This window comes from Odocoileus virginianus, chromosome 3, assembly GCF_023699985.2.
Source record: "Odocoileus virginianus isolate 20LAN1187 ecotype Illinois chromosome 3, Ovbor_1.2, whole genome shotgun sequence".
NCBI lineage: Eukaryota > Metazoa > Chordata > Mammalia > Artiodactyla > Cervidae > Odocoileus > Odocoileus virginianus.
Genome location: NC_069676.1, coordinates 94933613 through 94953608, shown reverse-complemented (window position 1 = coordinate 94953608; position 19996 = coordinate 94933613). Strand labels below are relative to the sequence as shown.

The window sequence follows — 19996 nt, the reverse complement described above, 5'->3', positions numbered from 1 at the left end:
CATCTATACATTTTCCCATTTCCAAAATCTTCCCCCATTCTTTCTTTGTTTTACAATATTATCTGTTACTGGTACGATGCCTTTCTCTATGTGAAACAGTTTTATGCAGCAAGGCAAAAGTGGGCAAAATGAACACAGTCAGATTGGTGCCTATTAGGTTGATGGGAAAATTGTAGTGACACAGCACGTCTCACCTCATAGCCATCTCCATGCCACTCACTCATCATGTCTTTGTCTTTAAATGCTTTTTGGGGTTTACAATTTTTGTCCTTTAATTAAACTTTTAAGTTCATTTAATCTTATTTTGTGTTAAAATCTTTCATCTTAATATGTACTTCGTGTTTGCTCTACATTCTTATTTATTGCCCTTTTTTCCTTTCTTTTTGATAATTTAATATTTATTATTTCATTTCTCTCCTCTATTAACTTCCTAGGTATATGCTCTTTTACTATTCATCTACTAATTACCTTACATGAAAACTTGATTTTATGAAATTCCAATGTTAACTGATACTTTTATCACATTCCTGATCATCACATAATCTTAAAACCTTTGAATTTTATTCCTGTCCCAACATTTAAGCAATTATTTCTGTGTCCTGTGATCCCTTCTATATTTAAGTTCCTGAAATAAGTATTATTAATGATTTATTTGGGATTCCTTGGTGGCACCAGTGGTAAAGAACCTGCCTGCCAGTGCAGGAGACATAAGAGATGTGGGTTTGATCCCTGTGTTGGGGAGACCGGCTTGAGGAGGACATGGCAGCCCACCGCAGTATTCTTGCCTGGAGCATCCCGTGGACAGAGGAACCTGGCGGGTCATGGTCCAGAGGGCCAGACACGAACTGAAGCGACTCGGCAACAGCAGCATCAGCAGTGCCTTGTTTAAAAATCATTTTCCTTTAACTTGAAGAACAATCTTAAGTCAATAAGTTAGAAATTATATTAATAATCATAGGAAAGGAGTAGAAGTGAACACAGTACAATAGTGCTTTTAAAGTACTGAAAGAACATTAATGGGCAGCTAATCTGTTTCCAGTTAGAATACTCCTCAGGGAAAAGAGTAAAAAGAAAATATCATTTTTAGATGGAAAAAATGAGAGAATTCAGCACAAGCAGGCTGTTCCAATATATTAACTTCGGCTTTATTATCTCGTCTCCTATTCCACTTATGTGTATGCTAGGCCTTTTTTTTTTAATGTATTCTTTGTCCTTTAATGTCTTTTCTGTGTTTTTCTATCTTTATTTTTTCTTGCTTCTTGATAAATATTTACTGATTTAATAATATATGTTCCAGTTTCATAATACCCAGTTTAGTTCTAAGTAATCTACTGTGGATCCATTTCATGTTTGTTTTGACAGATGTATTCTATAGTTCTAGAATTTTTTTGAGAATCACGCCATGTGTCTTTTAATAACTTGCCAGTCTCTCTCATACGTAGGAATACTGCAATGGGATGCCCTTTATCTAATTTCAGGGATTGAGTTTATTTGAAGGTAAGCTGCACCTATGTTGTGAACCAGGCTACCTCTAACTCATCCTTGCTTTTGGAGTATAACCTCCTCGGGGCCAACTTAAAATGTAGGGCAGGGAAAGTTTGCAAGATATCCTCTGAGCTGCATCATTTGTATCCCTGCTTCCTAAAGCCCAGCAAGGGACAGTTTCCCCTCCCAGTGCCTCTTGTCGAATCAGCCAGTGTACTCAGGAAAAATAAAAAAAGTCAGTCTCAATTTTTGTTAAACGTCTCTCTTCTTCAGAACTGTAACACAGTGATCCTTCACTATTTTTATCTCTTTGCCTTCAAGCATATATTTAAAAATAATTTTTTACAGTTTTTAAAAGTTTTTCTTAGTGGACAATTTGGTTGGAAACATTAGTCTACCTAGTCCATCTACCATTCTTATAAATGTATCAATCTAAACCCAGTTGGATATAATTTATAAAAAAGATCTATCACTAAAGATAATTTGGGGATCATTGATTTCCAGCATTTTAAATCATGTATTTCTATCCATAAAAGTTTTGTGAGCATGAATCTTACATACACTTAAAATTTTCTACGAACACATTTTTTACATTTAAAAATATAATTATATATTAGTCGCTAAGTCATGCCGGGCCCTTTTGGTGACCCCATGGACTGTAGCCCACCAGGCTCCTCCGTCCCTGGGATTTCCTGGGCAAGAATACTGGAGTGGGTTACCATTTCCTCCTCCAGGGGATCTTTCCTACCCAGGGACTGAACCCACATCTCCTGCATTGGCAGGTGGATTCTTTACCACTGAGCCACCAGGTAAGCCCATAAATTAGGGTAGGATAGATAAATAAAAGTCATATATGTTTTCAGATCATCTTGCATGACCTCTACTTTGGAGCCTTAATCTAAGTACATCAATCATTTTTGCTACTGATGTATGCCCCACTTTGTGTTTGGTGTATTCCTTTCCTTCCATGTATGGGGATGAGAATTTCAGTGGTTAATAATCATTTCAGAAGGTGGTGCCCCATGAGGATATAATCTTTTGTATGAATAATGTTTTAATAAAAAATAAAAAGTTGTGTATGGCAAAATTTTAATTATCAGAAAAATAAGGTCAGTTTAATTCTGCTGCCAGTTAAAATGGGAGATTCACTAAGAGCAAGAGTTTAATGGTTTACTTTTAAGAAGCAGACTGATGACCGGATCCAGGTTTAGATCAGCTGCCATAGTCCAAAATAAAGAATGCTTTTGGAACGTGTACAGCAGGCTACGGTCCATAGGGCCGCAGAGAGTCAGACATGACTGGAGCAGCTTAGCATGCACATATGCACTGGAGATAAAACACTTCTCATTTCACATTGCTTTCTTCCATGAGCAGCGTAGACAGTAATTACTGTCACTGTTCACAAAGGCTAATGGTAGGTGAAGACTAGCCCTGCTGTGAGTTCACATGATACAGCTTTCCATATATTTATAATTATTGGATTAGTTGCAGTCATCATTGTAGTCTAAAAAATTTTATATAGATTTATGTATTCGAAGCCCCTTGACAGTGATACCACTCAGATGGCATTTTTTAGTTGAAAAATATGTAATTTTGATATAATTTGAATCATTTTGTTTTTCTGTAGTAAAATATTTGTCTTTCTTAACTTGTCAGACATTCAAAGCAAAATTGCACAGATGATCATGTTCAGTGTCTTTGCTTTTTGCTAGGAATTGGCTATGCCATGTCAATTTTAGGCCCTGCTGTTGGCTATGTGCTGGGAGGACAATTGCTAACCCTGTACATTGATGTTGATTTGAAACACAGGTAAGGCGATATCTATTTTTATTTAGATTTATATTATTTTAATCATGTTAGTACCACAGCCAGAGCATTTTTATAGTATTTCTTCAGAATATCATGAGGGATTTTTCTGGGAAAAAACTGAATACACACAATTTTTATGTAGTAGTTTGGCTGCATTGCTTCATGAATTAATGCCACATCATCTCTTAGTATTGTGCATTTATTCATAAATAAGGATGATTAAGAGTTAGCTGTTCTTATTTTTCAAAATATACAACCAAGATGCTATGCATTGTTCAAAGATAATAATTTAATTAAAATTAGTTGTACTTTCAGTAGATATTGCTGTGGGTAGATAGCCTGAAAGAGTCTTAACAGTTTATGATTCTCAAACAAAGTGCTGTAGTAGCTCTCATAATACCATAGAGACAACAGTTGTTCAGCTTTAACAATTTTGACACTGGAGGATAATAATAGGTAATGTTTATTTATCCCATACAATGTTTCAGACAATATAGGTTTTGTGTATTTAAGATATGTATAATATAGGTTTTGTGTATATAAAATATATATATATATATTACTTTATGTGCCATTTTATTTAATCCTCTTACTTATCTTTTAAGGTAGTTGATATACAGAACTGGGTAAGTGGCCAAGGCATGAAATGAAGTAGTTCCTTTTGACTCTGAAACCCTCTTCTTACCCACTGAGTTACCTTCTCCTTTTCTTGAATAGAGAAGTTAGTAACCTTTGATGAGGGCATGTTATCTCATTTTACTATAACTACACAGTCCTTTGCAAGGCTGCGAACAATGAATAAGAAAATATAGTCCCAGCATGTGATCTGTTCTTTAGCTATTAGTCCTAGGTTAATCTTTTTAGAAACAAGGTTAATCTTTTAGAGACGATAGGTTAATAAAAACAGTTCAGAGGTTGTACTGTGCAACGATACTGATGTATGCAGTCCTAGGTTGACCTTTTAGAGACTATCTGAAAGGTTTGGAGAGGAAGTCCTGGAGCAGAGAGCTGGGCTTTCATTTTGGTGGGGTGAAATGAGTTATCGGAATAGTGTGTTTTAGGGGAAAGGCTGTTGGTGTAAAAATGTGACAACCATTTTAAGAAACTGTTACTGTATATCACTTTAAGCAGAATTTTTACATTCAGATGAATGCCACAATTGAAGTACAGTGTATTGGCTTTTAACAAAAATTGGTGATTTGCTGTGAGATGTAGTTAGTATTCTATATATATGTAACATATTATAATATTTAAAGAAGAAAAAGTTAGCCAAAATTGAAGAATGTTCTTAGAAGAAATTCTATGTATGCCTTCAAATAGTTAACATATTTCTTATTAAATAGCTAAAACTTTTATGTTGTATTTGTCATATGAAATACTTGTAGGTCATTATTCTGACACCGTTTATATCTGCTATCCATTGGGATTCTTCAAAATGGCTCCATTTGAAATTTTGAATAATATAGTTTTTCTGTATATGCATTTGAATTATAAATTATGTAGTTATTGGGCCTGAGTTCTAATTAACAAGAGAGAGTTGACTTCTGCCTCTTGTTTTTCTGTCACACAGCATTGATATTACTGAGGATGACCCTCGGTGGCTGGGGGCATGGTGGATTGGATTTCTTATATCTTGGCTGCTTGCTTGGTCTTTGATAATACCTTTTTCTTGCTTTCCAAAACATTTACCAGGTAAAAATGTCTTCTTTAAAACCAGAGAGTTGTATTCCAATTCTAGGCCAAGTGGTGCTTCCTAAATGATTAATAAGAACCCTGGAAATTAGCAAGAACCCTGGAAAATTCACTGTTTTTTAACATAGAATCTTAGTTGTTTGCTTATGCAAGCTTTTGAATATGCCTCTATTTTAGGAGGTATTGGGTAACAATCTTAATTTCATGGCTTTTGTTGGTTTTTCATTAATATGTAATAAAACTGTACATATTCACCTTTTTATTAAATACTTGCTAACTTTGTAACTTACGTGTTATCAGAATATTGTTTTATGTTTATGCAAGATATAATATCTTTTAAACTATTAGTTTGTTTTCAGTTAGTAACTTCAGGACCTAATCTGTGTTAAATTATTGATGTTAGTTATTGATTCATGATAATACAAGTACTTTGTTTTTTCAGTTGTCACCAAAGTCATGCTGTAGTATACTTATTTTCCACCAAATTTCAATACTAAAATTTTGTACAAAAAGAAAAGATTAATGGAAAAAATATCCATTCCTTTCTCTGTGAGATTTTGCTTCTTTATAATTGTGTGGTTCATATATATATCTATAGAAGTATTTTTCTCTTGGCTGAAGACATTTCATTGTTTCATCTATTCTAAGAATATATGATTAACTTTTGGAAATGGGCAAAAGAAAAGTAGGAAGAGTAGCAGTAGATGGACTCATTGATTTTTTTCTACCCTGGGCCATTCAGCTTCTGACTCCACATAGTGACTTTTCTCAACTTTATTCCCAGTACTGTTATTAAAAATTAAAGGACATGATAATAGTTAGTAAATATTTCATCTAAAAAGTATGTTAGAATTAGAGTAAAAGAAAAAAGCTTTTAACTCACTTTGTTTAATGTGTAAAGGATGAGAGAATCATTTGAAAGCAAAAAGATTGAGTATATTTACTACTTTTTTAGGTACAGCAAAAATTCAAGAAGGAAAAATTTCCCAAACTCATCAGAGTGCTTCCTTACAACATACAGATAGTAATTTTGGACAAAGTTTTAAAGATTTTCCAGCTGCTCTAAAGGTACAGTGTACACACACACACACTTATACACACACACGTACTCCACACACAAATACATATGTATATATATATCAATATCAGTATCAGTTCAGTCGCTCAGTCGTGTCCGACTCTTTGCAACCCAATGAACCGCAGCACGCCAGGCCTCCCTCTCCATCACCAACTCCCGGAGTCCACCCAAACCCATGTCCATCGAGTCGGTGATGCCATCCAACGATCTCATCCTCTGTTGTCCCCTTCTCCGCCTGCCCTCAATCTTTCCCAACATCAGGGTCTTTGCAAATGAGTCCGTTCTTCGCATGAGGTGGCCAAAGTACTGTAGTTTCAGTTTCAACATCAGTCCCTCCAATGAACACCCAGGACTGATCTCCTTTAGGATGGACTGGTTGGATCGCCTTGCAGTCCAAGGGACTCTCAAGAGTCTCCTCCAACACCACAGTTCAAAAGCATCAATTCTTTGGTGCTCAGCTTTCTTTATAGTCCAAATCTCACATCCATACATGACCACTGGAAAAACCATAGCCTTGATTAGACGGACCTTTGTTGGCAAAGTAATGTCTCTGCTTTTTACTATGCTGTTTAGGTTGGTCATAACTGTCCTTCCAAGGAGTAAGCATCTTTTAATTTCATGGCTGCAGTCACCATCTGCAGTGATTTTGGAGCCCCCAAAAATAAAGTCTGCCACTGTTTCCACTGTTTTCCCATCTATTTGCCATGAAGTGATGGGACTGGACACCATGATCTTAGTTTTCTGAATGTTGAGCTTTAAGCCAACTTTTTCACTCTCCTCTTTCACTTTCATCAAGAGGCTCTTTAGTTCTTCTTCACTTTCTGCCATAAGGGTGGTGTCATCTGCATATCTGAGGTTATTGATGTATATGTAAAACAAATACATGTTAATAAACAGTATATCCATACACACAAGTATTATCACAAAGCATTCTTGCTTGCTTATTTACTGTGGTTCTGGCTCTTATACAGACTTCTCCAGATTTAATTGTATTGTGCTTTGAGTAAATGAAAAGTATTCCTGAGTAGAATGGTTGGAAGAACATGAGTTATCTTATTGGCAATATCAATATTCAGTAGTTACTCCTTAGCATGTAGTCCATTATCCCATGCTATTTCTCTTATGTAATGGGTGGATCAATTACCAATGAATTGTAAAAATTTTTGATAATGCCAAACCAGTATTTTTCCTTTGTGGAAAAAGTGGCAGTTACAGGTTACTTCTTTTGAATTTGAGGTTAAAGAAACAATAGTGTTATGGTCTATTTTATTGAACTTGGCAGAGTATTCTGTTTAGCATCATTAAAGTTTTATACAAAAGGGAGTTTATAATTTTACCTTTTCAAGATTTGAACTTATTTACTTTTCATTATTTTTTTTGCTCCTCAAATGAAAGCCTTAAAATGTTTTTGCTTCATTCATCCTACCTTTTAACTCTCTTTCCTCCTCTCCCATATAGGCACATTCTTGTGTTTTGCTGCAGTTGTTTATAATTTTAAATTGCAACTACTGTTATTCTCTTTTATAGTAGTTTTGTTTTATTTAATGTTTCTATTTAAATTTATTTTGTAAATTCTCACATGTATTACCATCAAGACTCATTACTCACCAATGCTTTTTTTAATCCTTTGTTGTCATGCTTCAAGATCTCAGTTGTGATTCAAATCTCTATAGATACAGCATTTTGTCACTGTCTTCTCAGATAGGATGCCATCTAAGTATCCTTGAATGTCAGGATGATATTTATAACTGGATGAATACTTTCAGATCATACTTCTTTAATTCTCATTGTCTGTAGATAGTGTTTGACTCTTTCCAAGTTAAATATGTTGAAGTTGAGAAGTTTCAAGTTAATGTGATTCTTAGTTATCCTTTCCATCTACCAATTTGTGAATTTCTCTTTGATTTCAGGAACTTTACTAGGTCCTATGAGTCTATCATTTTTCATTAATGCTTACTCAGAGTCCATTATCTTTTTCAGTCTGAAAGCTTAAATATTTTCTAGTCATTTTTCTAAAAAACTGCTGCATTTCTTCATTTAGGTGCTTTTTTCCTTTTGTCATTATTATTATTCTGTTGCATCATCTGGCTCTGACTCTGAATCTTTTTTCTTGCCTTTTTGTGCCTCCTCTGTGCGTGTGTGTTGTTCAGTTCAGAAATTTTTTTTCATTGAATATTCCAGAGCTATACTTTGTAGTTTTTTACTTTATGGTTACATATGGTAAAATAAGTGAATCTCTCTACTCTCCTCTGGTAGATAAATAGATTCTGAGAGCACCAGCAATATAGATCCTTCTTTAAAATTGCTTAACTCTATACCCAACTAAGGTTCTTAGCTACTGATTCCTTCACTTGTGGAGCAAAACTACAAGTATGATCCTTAGGAACCACTCTCATCTCTGCTCACAGTAGATTCTTCATTTATTGGATATAGGAATTCAGAACACAATAAAAAATTGAGTAAGAGGTAGATTTATTATGTGGATATGTATAGTAAGACTGGCGAAGGGAACTTTCCAAACCAGCTTTCACCTCCTTTCCCTGGCCCCTTGCTTGTGATCAGGGCACGTTCACCCTACTGATTAATTATCTGTCAATTTTCTAGATGCTCTATGTATAAACTTTCTCATTATTGTATGTAGAAGGCTATCAGTAATCAATATGTGTATTTTTGTGCTAAAGGAAATGCTGAAATTTTAGAAATAATTGTGTTGTATTTATTTAAAATGTGCTATTTCATCAGGGAACTTACCGTTCTAGTGCTACATTTTACAGTATAATCATAGTTATTCATTTGGTGAACTGTATTTTTTCTTTAGAATTTGATGAGGAATACTGTCTTTATGTGTTTAGTTCTATCAACTTGTTCGGAAGCCTTTATTACCACTGGATTTGCTACCTTTTTACCTAAATTTATAGAAAATCAGTTTGGATTGTCTTCTAGCACTGCAGCTACTCTTGCAGGTAAAACCTTTTCTTTCATTGTGACTTTGACTAGTAACTTTATTTCACCACGTTAGATGTTTATTGGATTTTATGTGTGTAAAAGTTTGGATGCTGCTCCTGCTTAGCTGCTCAGTCGCGTCTGACTCTGCGACCCCGTGGACTGTAGGCCTCCAGACTCCTCTGTCCATGGACTTCTCCAGGCAAGAAGACTGGAGTGGGTTGCCATGTCTTCTCCAGAGAATCTTCCCAGCCCAAGGGTTGAACCCTGGTCTCCTGCATTGCAGGCAGATTCTTTACCACTGAGCCACTAGGGAAGTGCAAAATTTTGGATAGCCACTTGTTGAAGTTTATACTGATTTTGATATGTTTCTGATTTTCTGATATGAGACAATTTATTGTATGAATTTGAGGGCTACAGAGGCTATATACAGAGCTAAAGAGAATACATGTTAATCCTAATATTCACAGCATTAACTATTAACTCATTTATGCATATTATTTCTAAGTCACATGAATGCTTCACATGTTAGAACCAGAGTAGTGCTTGTTGCTGATGTTTTCCAAGTTTTGGCGTGAGGGAAGTAGAAGGTGCCATTTTCTACTGGGTTAGAACGGTATACATTTTATTAAAATTATATAAAAATCAACTGAGTGACTAACACACACACATATAAAATTATAGTTTTAAAATGGTGTAACTTTTGGTATATATTACTGAGTATGCTTGTATGTTTTCTCACTGTCTGTATCTTTTTTCTCATTAGGGACTGTTTTAATTCCTGGAGCTGCTCTTGGTCAGATTTTAGGTGGTATTCTTGTTTCGAAATTCAAAATGACGTGTAAAAACATAATGAAGTTTGCTTTGCTCACATCTGTAATTTCACTTGTACTGACTTTTGTGTTTGCTTATGCCAACTGTGAAAATGAGCCATTTGCGGGTGTGTCTGAATTATATAATGGGTAAATATATTTCATTGCTTTTTGATATTAATATCAGAGTAATAAACTGTGTGTGTATTTCCAAGTGTATGCTTTCTTAAAGAAAATAATGAGTAATTGGCTTTTTAAAAAAAAATTGGAAGGCTGCTTTTCCTATGTAAGAATATGTAGTTTTTCTATTTAGTTTCAGTAATTGATATCATATTAAAAGTTGGATATTTTCAGGAAGAATTTAAGGAACAACTGTTCTGTACTGAGTACTATGCTCAGGGATATAAAGATTAATATTACAGAATCTTTGTCCATAATGGATTCAGCATCCTAGGGAGAATTTCATGTTGTATGTTCCTGTTGATTTAAATTTTGAAACTCTTTATGATGAAATTCTTTTATTAGGTAGATTGAAAATAGAGTAGGAGAGAAATTAAAATGACGCTGAAACTAGGTGATGGTAATCATTGTTGTATTTACTTTAGAAGTTTGTTTTAAAGAAATAAGTTCTGACCTATAAACATGTCTCTGCCTATAACTGGTTTGACTCTTTTATCTTTCTTTGCCTGGTTTATTCTGCTTTGAAATCCTAAGCCACAAGTAGAGGCCAGGGCGTGCTCAGCAGAGTGTTTTATAGCCTGCAGTGCTGCTTTAACTGAATATAGGTGTTTGGGACTGTTGAAGGGGATGGTGCACCAGGTCAGGGACTCTATAGTTCTGTATTAATATGGATTCAGGTAACATAAATATAGAGAAAAGTTTGTCAATAACATTTATCATGATTTGTAGCTACTGTTCATGTCTGTCATTCTATTAATGAAAAATGGTGAATCTTCTAAAGCAGTGTTTGGTCCACCTTTATTACCATTATTCAGCATTTATTGACTGCTTCCTCTGGTAGACTTTTACAGCAAAATTCCTACTCTAAAGGAGTTTCCTGGGTAGCTGCATAGATTGGGAGACAGAACAGTGAATGAAAAGTGTGTTAGGTATTGAGAGATATAAAGTGCTATGGAATTCAAAAGAGAGCTTTTCAGTTTCTTTAATTAGATTTAGGAAAGGCTTCATGGCACATTAGAGAAATAGGGCTAATATATGCTCTTAAGTATACAAAAAGTTTGAGAGAGAAAGATTTGGAGAGAGGGAATGCAGAGGAATATGTTAAGCCAAAGCATAAATGCTAGAAAGTGAAGGCTAGGTTCAGGTACCAGTTTGAATGGGACTTAGGAAATAGGAGGGAAATACCCGGAAAGGTTGAAAGGTAGATAGAGGTTAAGTTGTACAGACGTGATTGACACCCATAAACTTCACCCAGATGTGCTCCAAGAAACCACAGTTTTTTGTAAGTTCCTTTGAGAAGTACAGAAACTTACTCCTCCATCACCTTGGCAAACAAATGACGTGGATGTGAGTCCATCTGATGTTTTCTACCTTAGACAAGAGTCACTACTCAGTGAGTTGTCCTTAGCATACTCAGAAGGGAGGGCCAGTGAATTGGTGTCAGTTTGAGGTGTCTCTGGGGACTGGTCATGGAGAAATATCAAGATCTGGGACAGAGATCATGCTTAATTACATACACATTCTTAGTGATGAAAAGGCTAAAAGTGAGTATACACACATGTGTATGTGTGCTTAGCCATGTCTGACTCTTTGTGACCCCAGGGATGGTAGCCCACCAGGCTCCTCTGTCCGTGGGAATTTTCCAGGCAAGAGTACTGGAGTGGGTTGTCATTTCCTACTCCTGGAGATCTTCGCAACCCAGGGATAGAACCCATGTCTCTTGCATCTCCTGCATTGGCAGGTGAGTTCCCCACTGAGCCACCTGGGGAAACCCATACACACATCCACACATACATTAACACACATGGGATGTGTGTGAATGTGTGTATAGATTGTACTAATATAGAAATAAAGCCAGGCCACAACAGAGGTGTGACATCATCAGGTCATTTTTCTCTGTGGCCCTACATTCTTAACTTACCTCTGTTCCCTGCATATTAAAATGTCCATGTCATGGACAACTTAGTCATAATGACCTTATGCAAGAAACTCACTCATAAGAAAAAGTATATGGGTAGAACAGACTTGGAAGCTCAAGAAATACCTCCTTAGTGAGTGGGAGAAAGAGAGGTTGTCAAGATGCAGGATTTCTAGTCGAGTGATACCAAGAATCTTTGCCCTTTGCTATGGGGCCATAGGTGATTAAAAAGCTTTTGTAACTCTGAAGTAATGAATTAGGCTTACTGTTAGGTTCATTCAGAGTCCTATATAACAGTGTATCCAAATCTTAAGATCAGTAATACTGATTATTTCAGGGGGTGTTTTTAATATTCACAGTATTTCAGATAAATGTGTGATTAAATGTTTGATATGAGCACAACACTGGGCTTTCAAGGTGGTGCAGTGATAAAGAATACTCCTGCCAGGGCAGGAGACACAAGAGATGCAGGTTTGATCCCCGGGTCAGGAAGATCCCCTGGAGGAGGAAAGGGCAACCCACTGTAGTTTTCTTGCCTGGAAAATTCCATGGACACAGGAGTCTGGCGGGCTGCAGTTCTTGGGATCTCAAAGAGTCAGATACGACTGAGTACAGACGAGTACAACACTGAATTCAGTTGAAAGGAGATTGTCAGAGAATATTTCCAGAACTCTAGTAGTTATTAAAATTTGCCACTGTCCTGTATCACCTTGGTAATCTATCTGTAAGATCTTTGGGTCTGTTTTGGTAATCAGTATTGGTTATGGTGATTTGCATTTTACTTTATACTTAGTAAGTACGTACAATATTTTTTCCCTCTATGGCCTAAAGCTGTAACTTCATTGCTTATCTGAAACAGCACCTTTAAGAGGCATATCTATCAAGGAGTTGCAATAGATTTAGGGAAATCTTTGCTTTTTGTAGAAGCATATTTATAGAATAATAGCTTGGATTCAAATAAAGCATTAATGATTAAATTCAGCTATTTGTGATTAAACATGTTTCTTATATCTACATATATGTATGTATAAACACACGTGTATTTTTAAAATACTTAAAATATATTTTGTGTATATTCAATAAATTAAAAATATTTTAAAATATTCAATTTTTTAAAATAAAATATTTTATATATTTCAAAAATTAAAAAAAATCCATAAACTTAACAAACTTTGGCTATTTTCCTGATAATAGTTCCCCCGTTACTTCATGAAATAAACCTTTACAAATATATAGGCTACAGTGACTAATTCTTGATAATAAGGAATGCATTCTATATTTCTTTGTTTCTATGGTAGTTTACATGACTGTCTTAAACTCTGGTGTTCTTAGTAATCATTTATCAATAATATGGGAATTATAAAAATATTTTAGTTTCAAAGTTACTGTGCAGAGACTATTTCTAGAGTTGCAGAAATGGTTTTTCTGCCACCTCATTTCTACATACATAGTATAAACTAGATGAGAGCAGAGACTGTAATGCTCGACCTCATGAGTGGAAGCGTGCTTGATGAGGAGTTCTAGCAGCAGCTGGTGGAATGGATTTGAAGAAGGAGAGGCTCCAAGCAGGGGACGAATTACTTAAAATTGACTCTTTGCTCACCCTTTCCCTTAAATTCCCCACTGATTATCTTCCTGTTTGCTTTATATCCTTCTCTTTAATCTGTTTCCTGTATGAACTTGTTTTCTACCTACTCTTTAAGTGTCACCTTTTTGCAGTATAGCAGTTACTATCTTCTAATTGATAAATCACTCATTTATGTCTTTCATCCCCAGTACAAGAAACTTTGCTTCATGGTTGTAGGAAATTTTATTCTACCCTGACTTCCATTCTTTTTCCTTCCTTCCTTTCTCTCTTTCTCTATCTTAATTTCTGTCTCTTTATTTATTTTGGATCTATATCCACCACTTCAAGTCTCGCACATAATTGGAGCTCATTATGTATTCATGAAATACATGAACTCCCAGGACCTCTGTATTCTTACCACCTTTACACGGTTGATCTTATCATTCTCGTAGTTTCAGTTACATCCATATGCAAATGGATATTAAGATACCTGGCTCCAGACCAAATTTCTTCATTGAATTTGAGACTCTTAATCTCAATATGCATTTATAAAACCACACCCATCGTCTTTTCCCCAAAACTAGTTCTTTTCTGCCAAAATGCCAGGTTAGATACCAGGAGTCATTCTTGACCCTTCCGTTCAGTTCCTATCTCCAGTCAGCTAAACACTGAATATTACTGATTCTACATCCAAAATATTTCTCAAATCTGTTTTCTTTCATAGTATTCTATTTTAGTTCTACTACACATTGTCATAACTTATTGCCTGGGATATTGTAATTGAAAACTTTGTATAACTTCTAGGGTTATTTCTTTAAAATGTACTTTTAGCAATATTTTTCCATCTAAAATAGTTGATTACCTTTTCAAAATAAGTTAAAGCCCTTTGTTTTCAACAAGCCTCATGAGGTGCTCGGTAATCTGATCCATGACTATTTTCCAACTGGATCTCCTATCACTCTCTGCCTCAGATGTCATTCGTATTTCTCTGTATAGAATGTAGAATGCTATTTCCCATCTTTATGCCTTTTATCAGCTTCTCTGAAGTACCTCTCTCCTTCCCCATTTACCCAGCTAACTGACTCATTGTTTAAGACTCGAGGAGCAGCCCTTCAGCCCTCTTGCCTAAACTGTGGCTTGTTTTAAGCATCATTCCTCGGTGCAGGTATCTAAAATGCATCTTGTTGATATCTATAACCACAGTCTATAACCATATTATTGTATGAATTTGGTCCATCTCTTCTCCTGAACTAGGAAATCTTTGAGGATGACAACCACCTTATCAGCTCTGTAGTCCCAGTTCCTAGGATAGCGGCTTGCACTTGCTCAATATATGTTCATTGAATGAATAAATAGATAAGGGATTAGAGAAATATCTTTGTCTATGCATGTGTGCTCAGTCATGTCCAACTCTTAGCAACCCCGCAGATTGTAGCCCACCAGGCTCCTCTGTCCATGGAATTTCACAGGCAAGAATACTGGAGTGGGTTGCCATTTCCTACTCCAGGGGATCTTCCCGACCCAGGGATCAAACCTGTAGTCTCTTGTGTCTCCTGCATTGCAGATGGATTCTTTATCGCTGTGCCACATGGAAGCCCATCTTTGCCGAGAGTAACCCTTTATATTTTAAAAGAGGTTGCCTCCTCTCAAGAGGCAGGATGGAATAACAGTGAGTCTGGGAACCAGGAGTATTAGATGGCAAAGAAAGTTAAGTAAATTAATTTCTCTAGGCCTCAGTTTTCCCATTGATAAAGTGAGTATGGTGAACATTATAATTGTATTCATCCTTCTAGGTTTAACATTTTAACCACACCCTAGGGAAATATCCTGGAGAAGGAAATGGCAACCCATTCCAATATTCTTGCCTGGAAAATTCCATGGACAGAGGAGTGTGGCAGGCTACAGTCTGTGGGGTCACGGAGAGTTGAACGTGACCAGGCGACTTCATTGTCGTTCACTTTAGGGAAATACGGTAGTGTCTGGAGACATTTTGGTTGTCATAGCTACGGGGATGCTACTGACATCCAGTGGGTAGAGGTCAGGGATGCTGCTGAATGTCTTACAATCCCCAGAACCAGCCCTCCCCAACCCCCACCAAAAAAAAAATTATCTCTGAGAAATTAGAAAACCGCTTTATTTGCTTACTCTGCCTATGTTTTTTTAAAACATTGACATTCTATTATATAGCTGTTGTTTCTACTGCCTGTCTCTTCCACATGAAGTTAAGCTCTATGTGAAAAGGCAGACATTCTGTTTATTTGTTCACTAATTAAATAAGCATTAAGTGAGTGAATAAATGACTGAATGGCAAGATATAGCAATGCTTTTGATCTGTTCATTAAAAGTTATAACGTAGATAATTTATTCATCTTTTATTTCTTGTTGACAGGACAGGGGAACTGGGAAACTTGACCGCTCCTTGTAATGCCGATTGTAACTGCCTGCGATCGTATTACTATCCTGTCTGTGGAGGAGATGGAGTCCAGTATTTTTCTCCCTGCTTTGCAGGTTGTGCACAATCCGTTTCCAAAAGACACCCGAAGGTAACCTGTGCTTGCTCCTTTACTGCCATACGAGGCCATGTTTGTGTGCTTCTGGGTGCCCTTCTGTATTCCTCTAGTGGGGTTACGCTGCGCCTAGTCTCTTCTCCCGGGCCCGACTCCTGCACTCAGAAGCCAGGCATAAAGCTTCAGTCAAGTGCCATGAGTCAGCTCCAGAGCTCTGCTGTGCGGCGTTGCGCCTGCACTCAGCAGTAATGCCTTACACGCTTACAGTTCATTGCTGTTCTTGCCGTAATTTTTAAAAGATGCCCCAGACGGTCCTGCTTTTTATGCCTCAGATTCAATTACCGTCATGGCAGGTCCTCGAATGTATCTTTAAACATCACTTCTGTAATATTATTTAGCTTTTTACTTTGTTTTATTTTTTTCAACTATACTGTATGTCCCTTGAAGTCAGGAAACTTCTCTTACTCTTACTAAGTACATTGTATATAATAAAAACTGAATAAATATTGGTTGCCTTTACTTGCTAAATGATGGACACATTAAAAAATACAAATCACTAACCCATTCTCTAGTGCAAAGTTACTTTTAGTACTGGATTAGAATGCATATTAACTTACCTAAATATGATTTCTTTTAAATTAAATTAAATAGTTTTAAAAAAATCCCATAGAATTTTGTTGTACTATATCTGCAATCTAAAAATTTTATCTTCATTCAATTTGAAAGCCTTGGGAAAAATAATATTCATATTAGTAGTAGTACATAATAGGTTATGTTATATATTAACAGATAATGTGATAACTTTGAAAAGATCTGAGGGAAATATATAAAAGACTACAATGAATAAGATACATAAGAATTATATGACAAAACAGCACAGTCTTGGTTATTTGAAATATGGATTGGTGATACGGCATTCTTTTTTTTCCTACATAAAAATAAGTTTAAGATCACAAAATTGCTTCATATTTCTTTTAGAACTAACATGGATATCTGTGTGGGTGTGGTTATACATATTTATATGTTCATGTATACACACACATAAATGTCTTGCATATGTATACATACCTAAGGATTTCGTGTGTGATAAATACATTGAACATTTATCTCAGCAGAGATGTAGGATTTCATTTTTCTGCTGGGGGTCAACCAGAATGTGGGAAAGAGTGAACATTTTTTTTTCGTATTATCTAGCTTCAGTTCAGTTCAGTTCAGTCACTGAGTCTTGTCCGACTCTTTGCAGCCCCATGAACTGCAGCATGCCAGGCTTCCCTGTCCATCACCAACTCCTGGAGCTTACTAGATTTAAAAGTAGTTTAAATTTTGCTTACTAGATTTAAAAATAGTTGTGTAAGAATATTGAAAATGTGGCAGAAAAAAATGTGATAAATCATAGCAGATTTAATAGACTTGATTGACATGTGCAGTTTTAATCCTTGGAATAAAACTAATTAATTAGATCACTACCATAAAGTTACTATAAAGACTTAGGAAAGACATCAGGAAGATTTTTAAAGCCCCAAAACTGAGGGTTGTCAGATCTTCAAATCTGTGGACATCTGGGGAGGCTTTAGTTTCAAAACAGGTTGAAAAAATTAGGTATTTGTGTCAGTTATAAGGGATCAAATTCCACAAGGGAGCATGGTACATATCATAGATTCAGAACTATCTAGAAGGTAAACTATTCCTTTGCGAAGCAGATAAGTAGGTAGCTTTTTCCTGTATATTAAATATCATCAAAAGAATATCAGTAAGTGCTACTGATTAACTTCAGTTAGAAGATTATGACAAGGAATTAAATTGTTGGAAGGGTTTTATCCACCTATCAAAATGTATAGAAAGAAATAACATCCTGCACAAAGAAACCAAAATAAATGAATAAATAAATAAGTAAATAAGTAAAAAATTCTAATACCCAGAGCACACCTGAAATGGTATTGGTCATTTTGACGTGGTTAATTCAATATTTGTATTTGTCACCAAAAATTATCATTACCATTTTAAACAGTAAATTGTCTTCTAGGGATTGTTTTAGAAAAGCAAGTTAGTTTGGCTTCCAAATTTTCTATTTGTCCTGGCTTTTTTATGCCCAGCTAATCCATGTAACAACTCATTTTTTCACTGAATTTTTTAAATGAAATATTTTAGATAGGCAAAAATGCATTGATAATAATGTAATAAAGAACTGTACATGTTTTTTCACAGAAATAGAATATATTTCATACCACTGGTCTAAACTACAGAAACAGATGTTGACTAATAGTTAGCTATATTATAGGAACTGTATATTTTTTTATGTAAGAGAGTTGTAAGATTTCATTAAGATAGAAAATACTGTTTTCAGTTTTTCTTCTTAATATTTCTAAAGGCTCCATTATTTCATTATTTGGTGTATCTGGTTGCTGAGTCCATAAAGTCATTTTAGGAATGTCACCTCCATATCTGGATTTCCTGAGTCAGTACCAGTGGTTTCTGGCCTTTGGAGCAATAAAAGACCTGATTGACTTTGACTTCTCTAGCTCTGTTGACTTTATTGTGGCCTTAAACATATACAAAGATTTGTAGTGAGGATATAGTTGAGATGTAAAAAGCCTTTGCAAAATGATTATGCCTCACTTTTCATATACCTGAATTATTTTCCTACAAAGGTAATATTTTGATTTTTAAAACATGTTACTTTCCAACATATCATGCTATTATATGTATACATACATATATATGTGTATACATATATTAAATAGTTAATTTGTTATATATAAAATAGCATTTAGGATAATGTAATAACTTCTGGTTTTTGTTTGTGGTAAATATGTCATCTTAAGAGGGATACAGTTTGTTTTTGGTAAGATAATTCAGAAAATTACAGTAAAAAGTTCAGTTGAAAGCAGTAATTTTTTTTCCCAAGCTCTTGTAATGTATTATTTAATTTTACTGTGGCAATGGTTAAAATTATATTAAGTGTTCATTCTTTCAAGCTAGCATAGATAGTGAGATTGTCACAATGCATGCTTTTCTTTGTATCATAATAATGGAAAAGAAGAAAATTAGCAGGAAAACTGAGCGATTGGCCTATTGAAAGCAGTCTAGAATGTGTGTGTCTGTGAGAGTGAGCACTCCATCGTGTCTGACTCTTTGTGACCCCATGGTCTGTAGCCCACCAGGCTCCTCTGTCCCTGGGATTCTCCAGGGAAGGATACTGGAATGGGTTGCCATTCCCTCTCCAGAGGATCTTCCTGACCCAGGGATTGAATTTGGGTCTCCAGCATTGCAGGCAGATTCTCTACCATCTGAGCCACCAGGGAAGCCCCCTAGATCATCTAATAGTTATATTCTTGTCAGTTTGTCTTATAAGACATGAATCAGTAACAGGTTACAAGTTAAAATCATAGACACTAAAGTCAAATACAGAGCATTCTACTTTGTAAATATGGCCCCTTGATTTCACTTGCTTAATTTCTTAAGGGTTATTACTGTTTCTCATCACTGTTTGTTGTGTATGAATTAAGATTCTGTAAGAGTGTTTGCCATGTCTAGAAATCACTTAATTTGCGATGATAAAATGTTTTTGAGATAAGCACTTTCCATATGTTTATGTCTGATATTTCTAGGTATATTATAACTGTTCCTGTATTGAAGGGGAAATTGATGTAACGCCTACTCCATCAAGTGTTAGTCTTGAAGCTCAAGCTGGAAAGTGCTCAAGTCATTGTAAAAACCTGCCCCCGTTCCTTGGCATTTTCTTTGCTGCAGTTGTTTTTACCTTCATGGCTGGTACTCCTGTAACCGTGGCCATCCTAAGGTATGTGATTCATTGTGAAATTTGCCATCCCTAAGGCAACATGTTGAATGAAAAAGAAACTGGACTCAGGGATGCATTTGGGGTTTATATTGACTGTTGGTTCCAGTACTAATTCAGCCCTTACTAGATCATTAGTTCTATGGCATTGGAAGAGCTACCTCGTTGAACCAGAAATGTTTGAGGCTTTAATGAGATTATGGTTGCGA

The 19996-nt window shown here is 35.6% G+C and overlaps 1 protein-coding gene across 2 annotated transcripts in view; it reads left to right on the top strand.

The window, feature by feature from the left end:
- Window positions 1-19996, top strand: part of SLCO4C1 (solute carrier organic anion transporter family member 4C1) — a 77476-nt gene that overhangs the window by 48465 nt on the left and 9015 nt on the right. For both annotated transcript variants that reach the window (XM_020890442.2, XM_070465858.1), the window contains 7 exons: window positions 3198-3294; window positions 4865-4986; window positions 5942-6054; window positions 8883-9027; window positions 9774-9969; window positions 15874-16027; window positions 19600-19790. In XM_020890442.2, coding sequence (XP_020746101.2) covers window positions 3198-3294; window positions 4865-4986; window positions 5942-6054; window positions 8883-9027; window positions 9774-9969; window positions 15874-16027; window positions 19600-19790 — 1018 coding nt within the window. The remainder of the gene's footprint in view (window positions 1-3197; window positions 3295-4864; window positions 4987-5941; window positions 6055-8882; window positions 9028-9773; window positions 9970-15873; window positions 16028-19599; window positions 19791-19996) is intronic.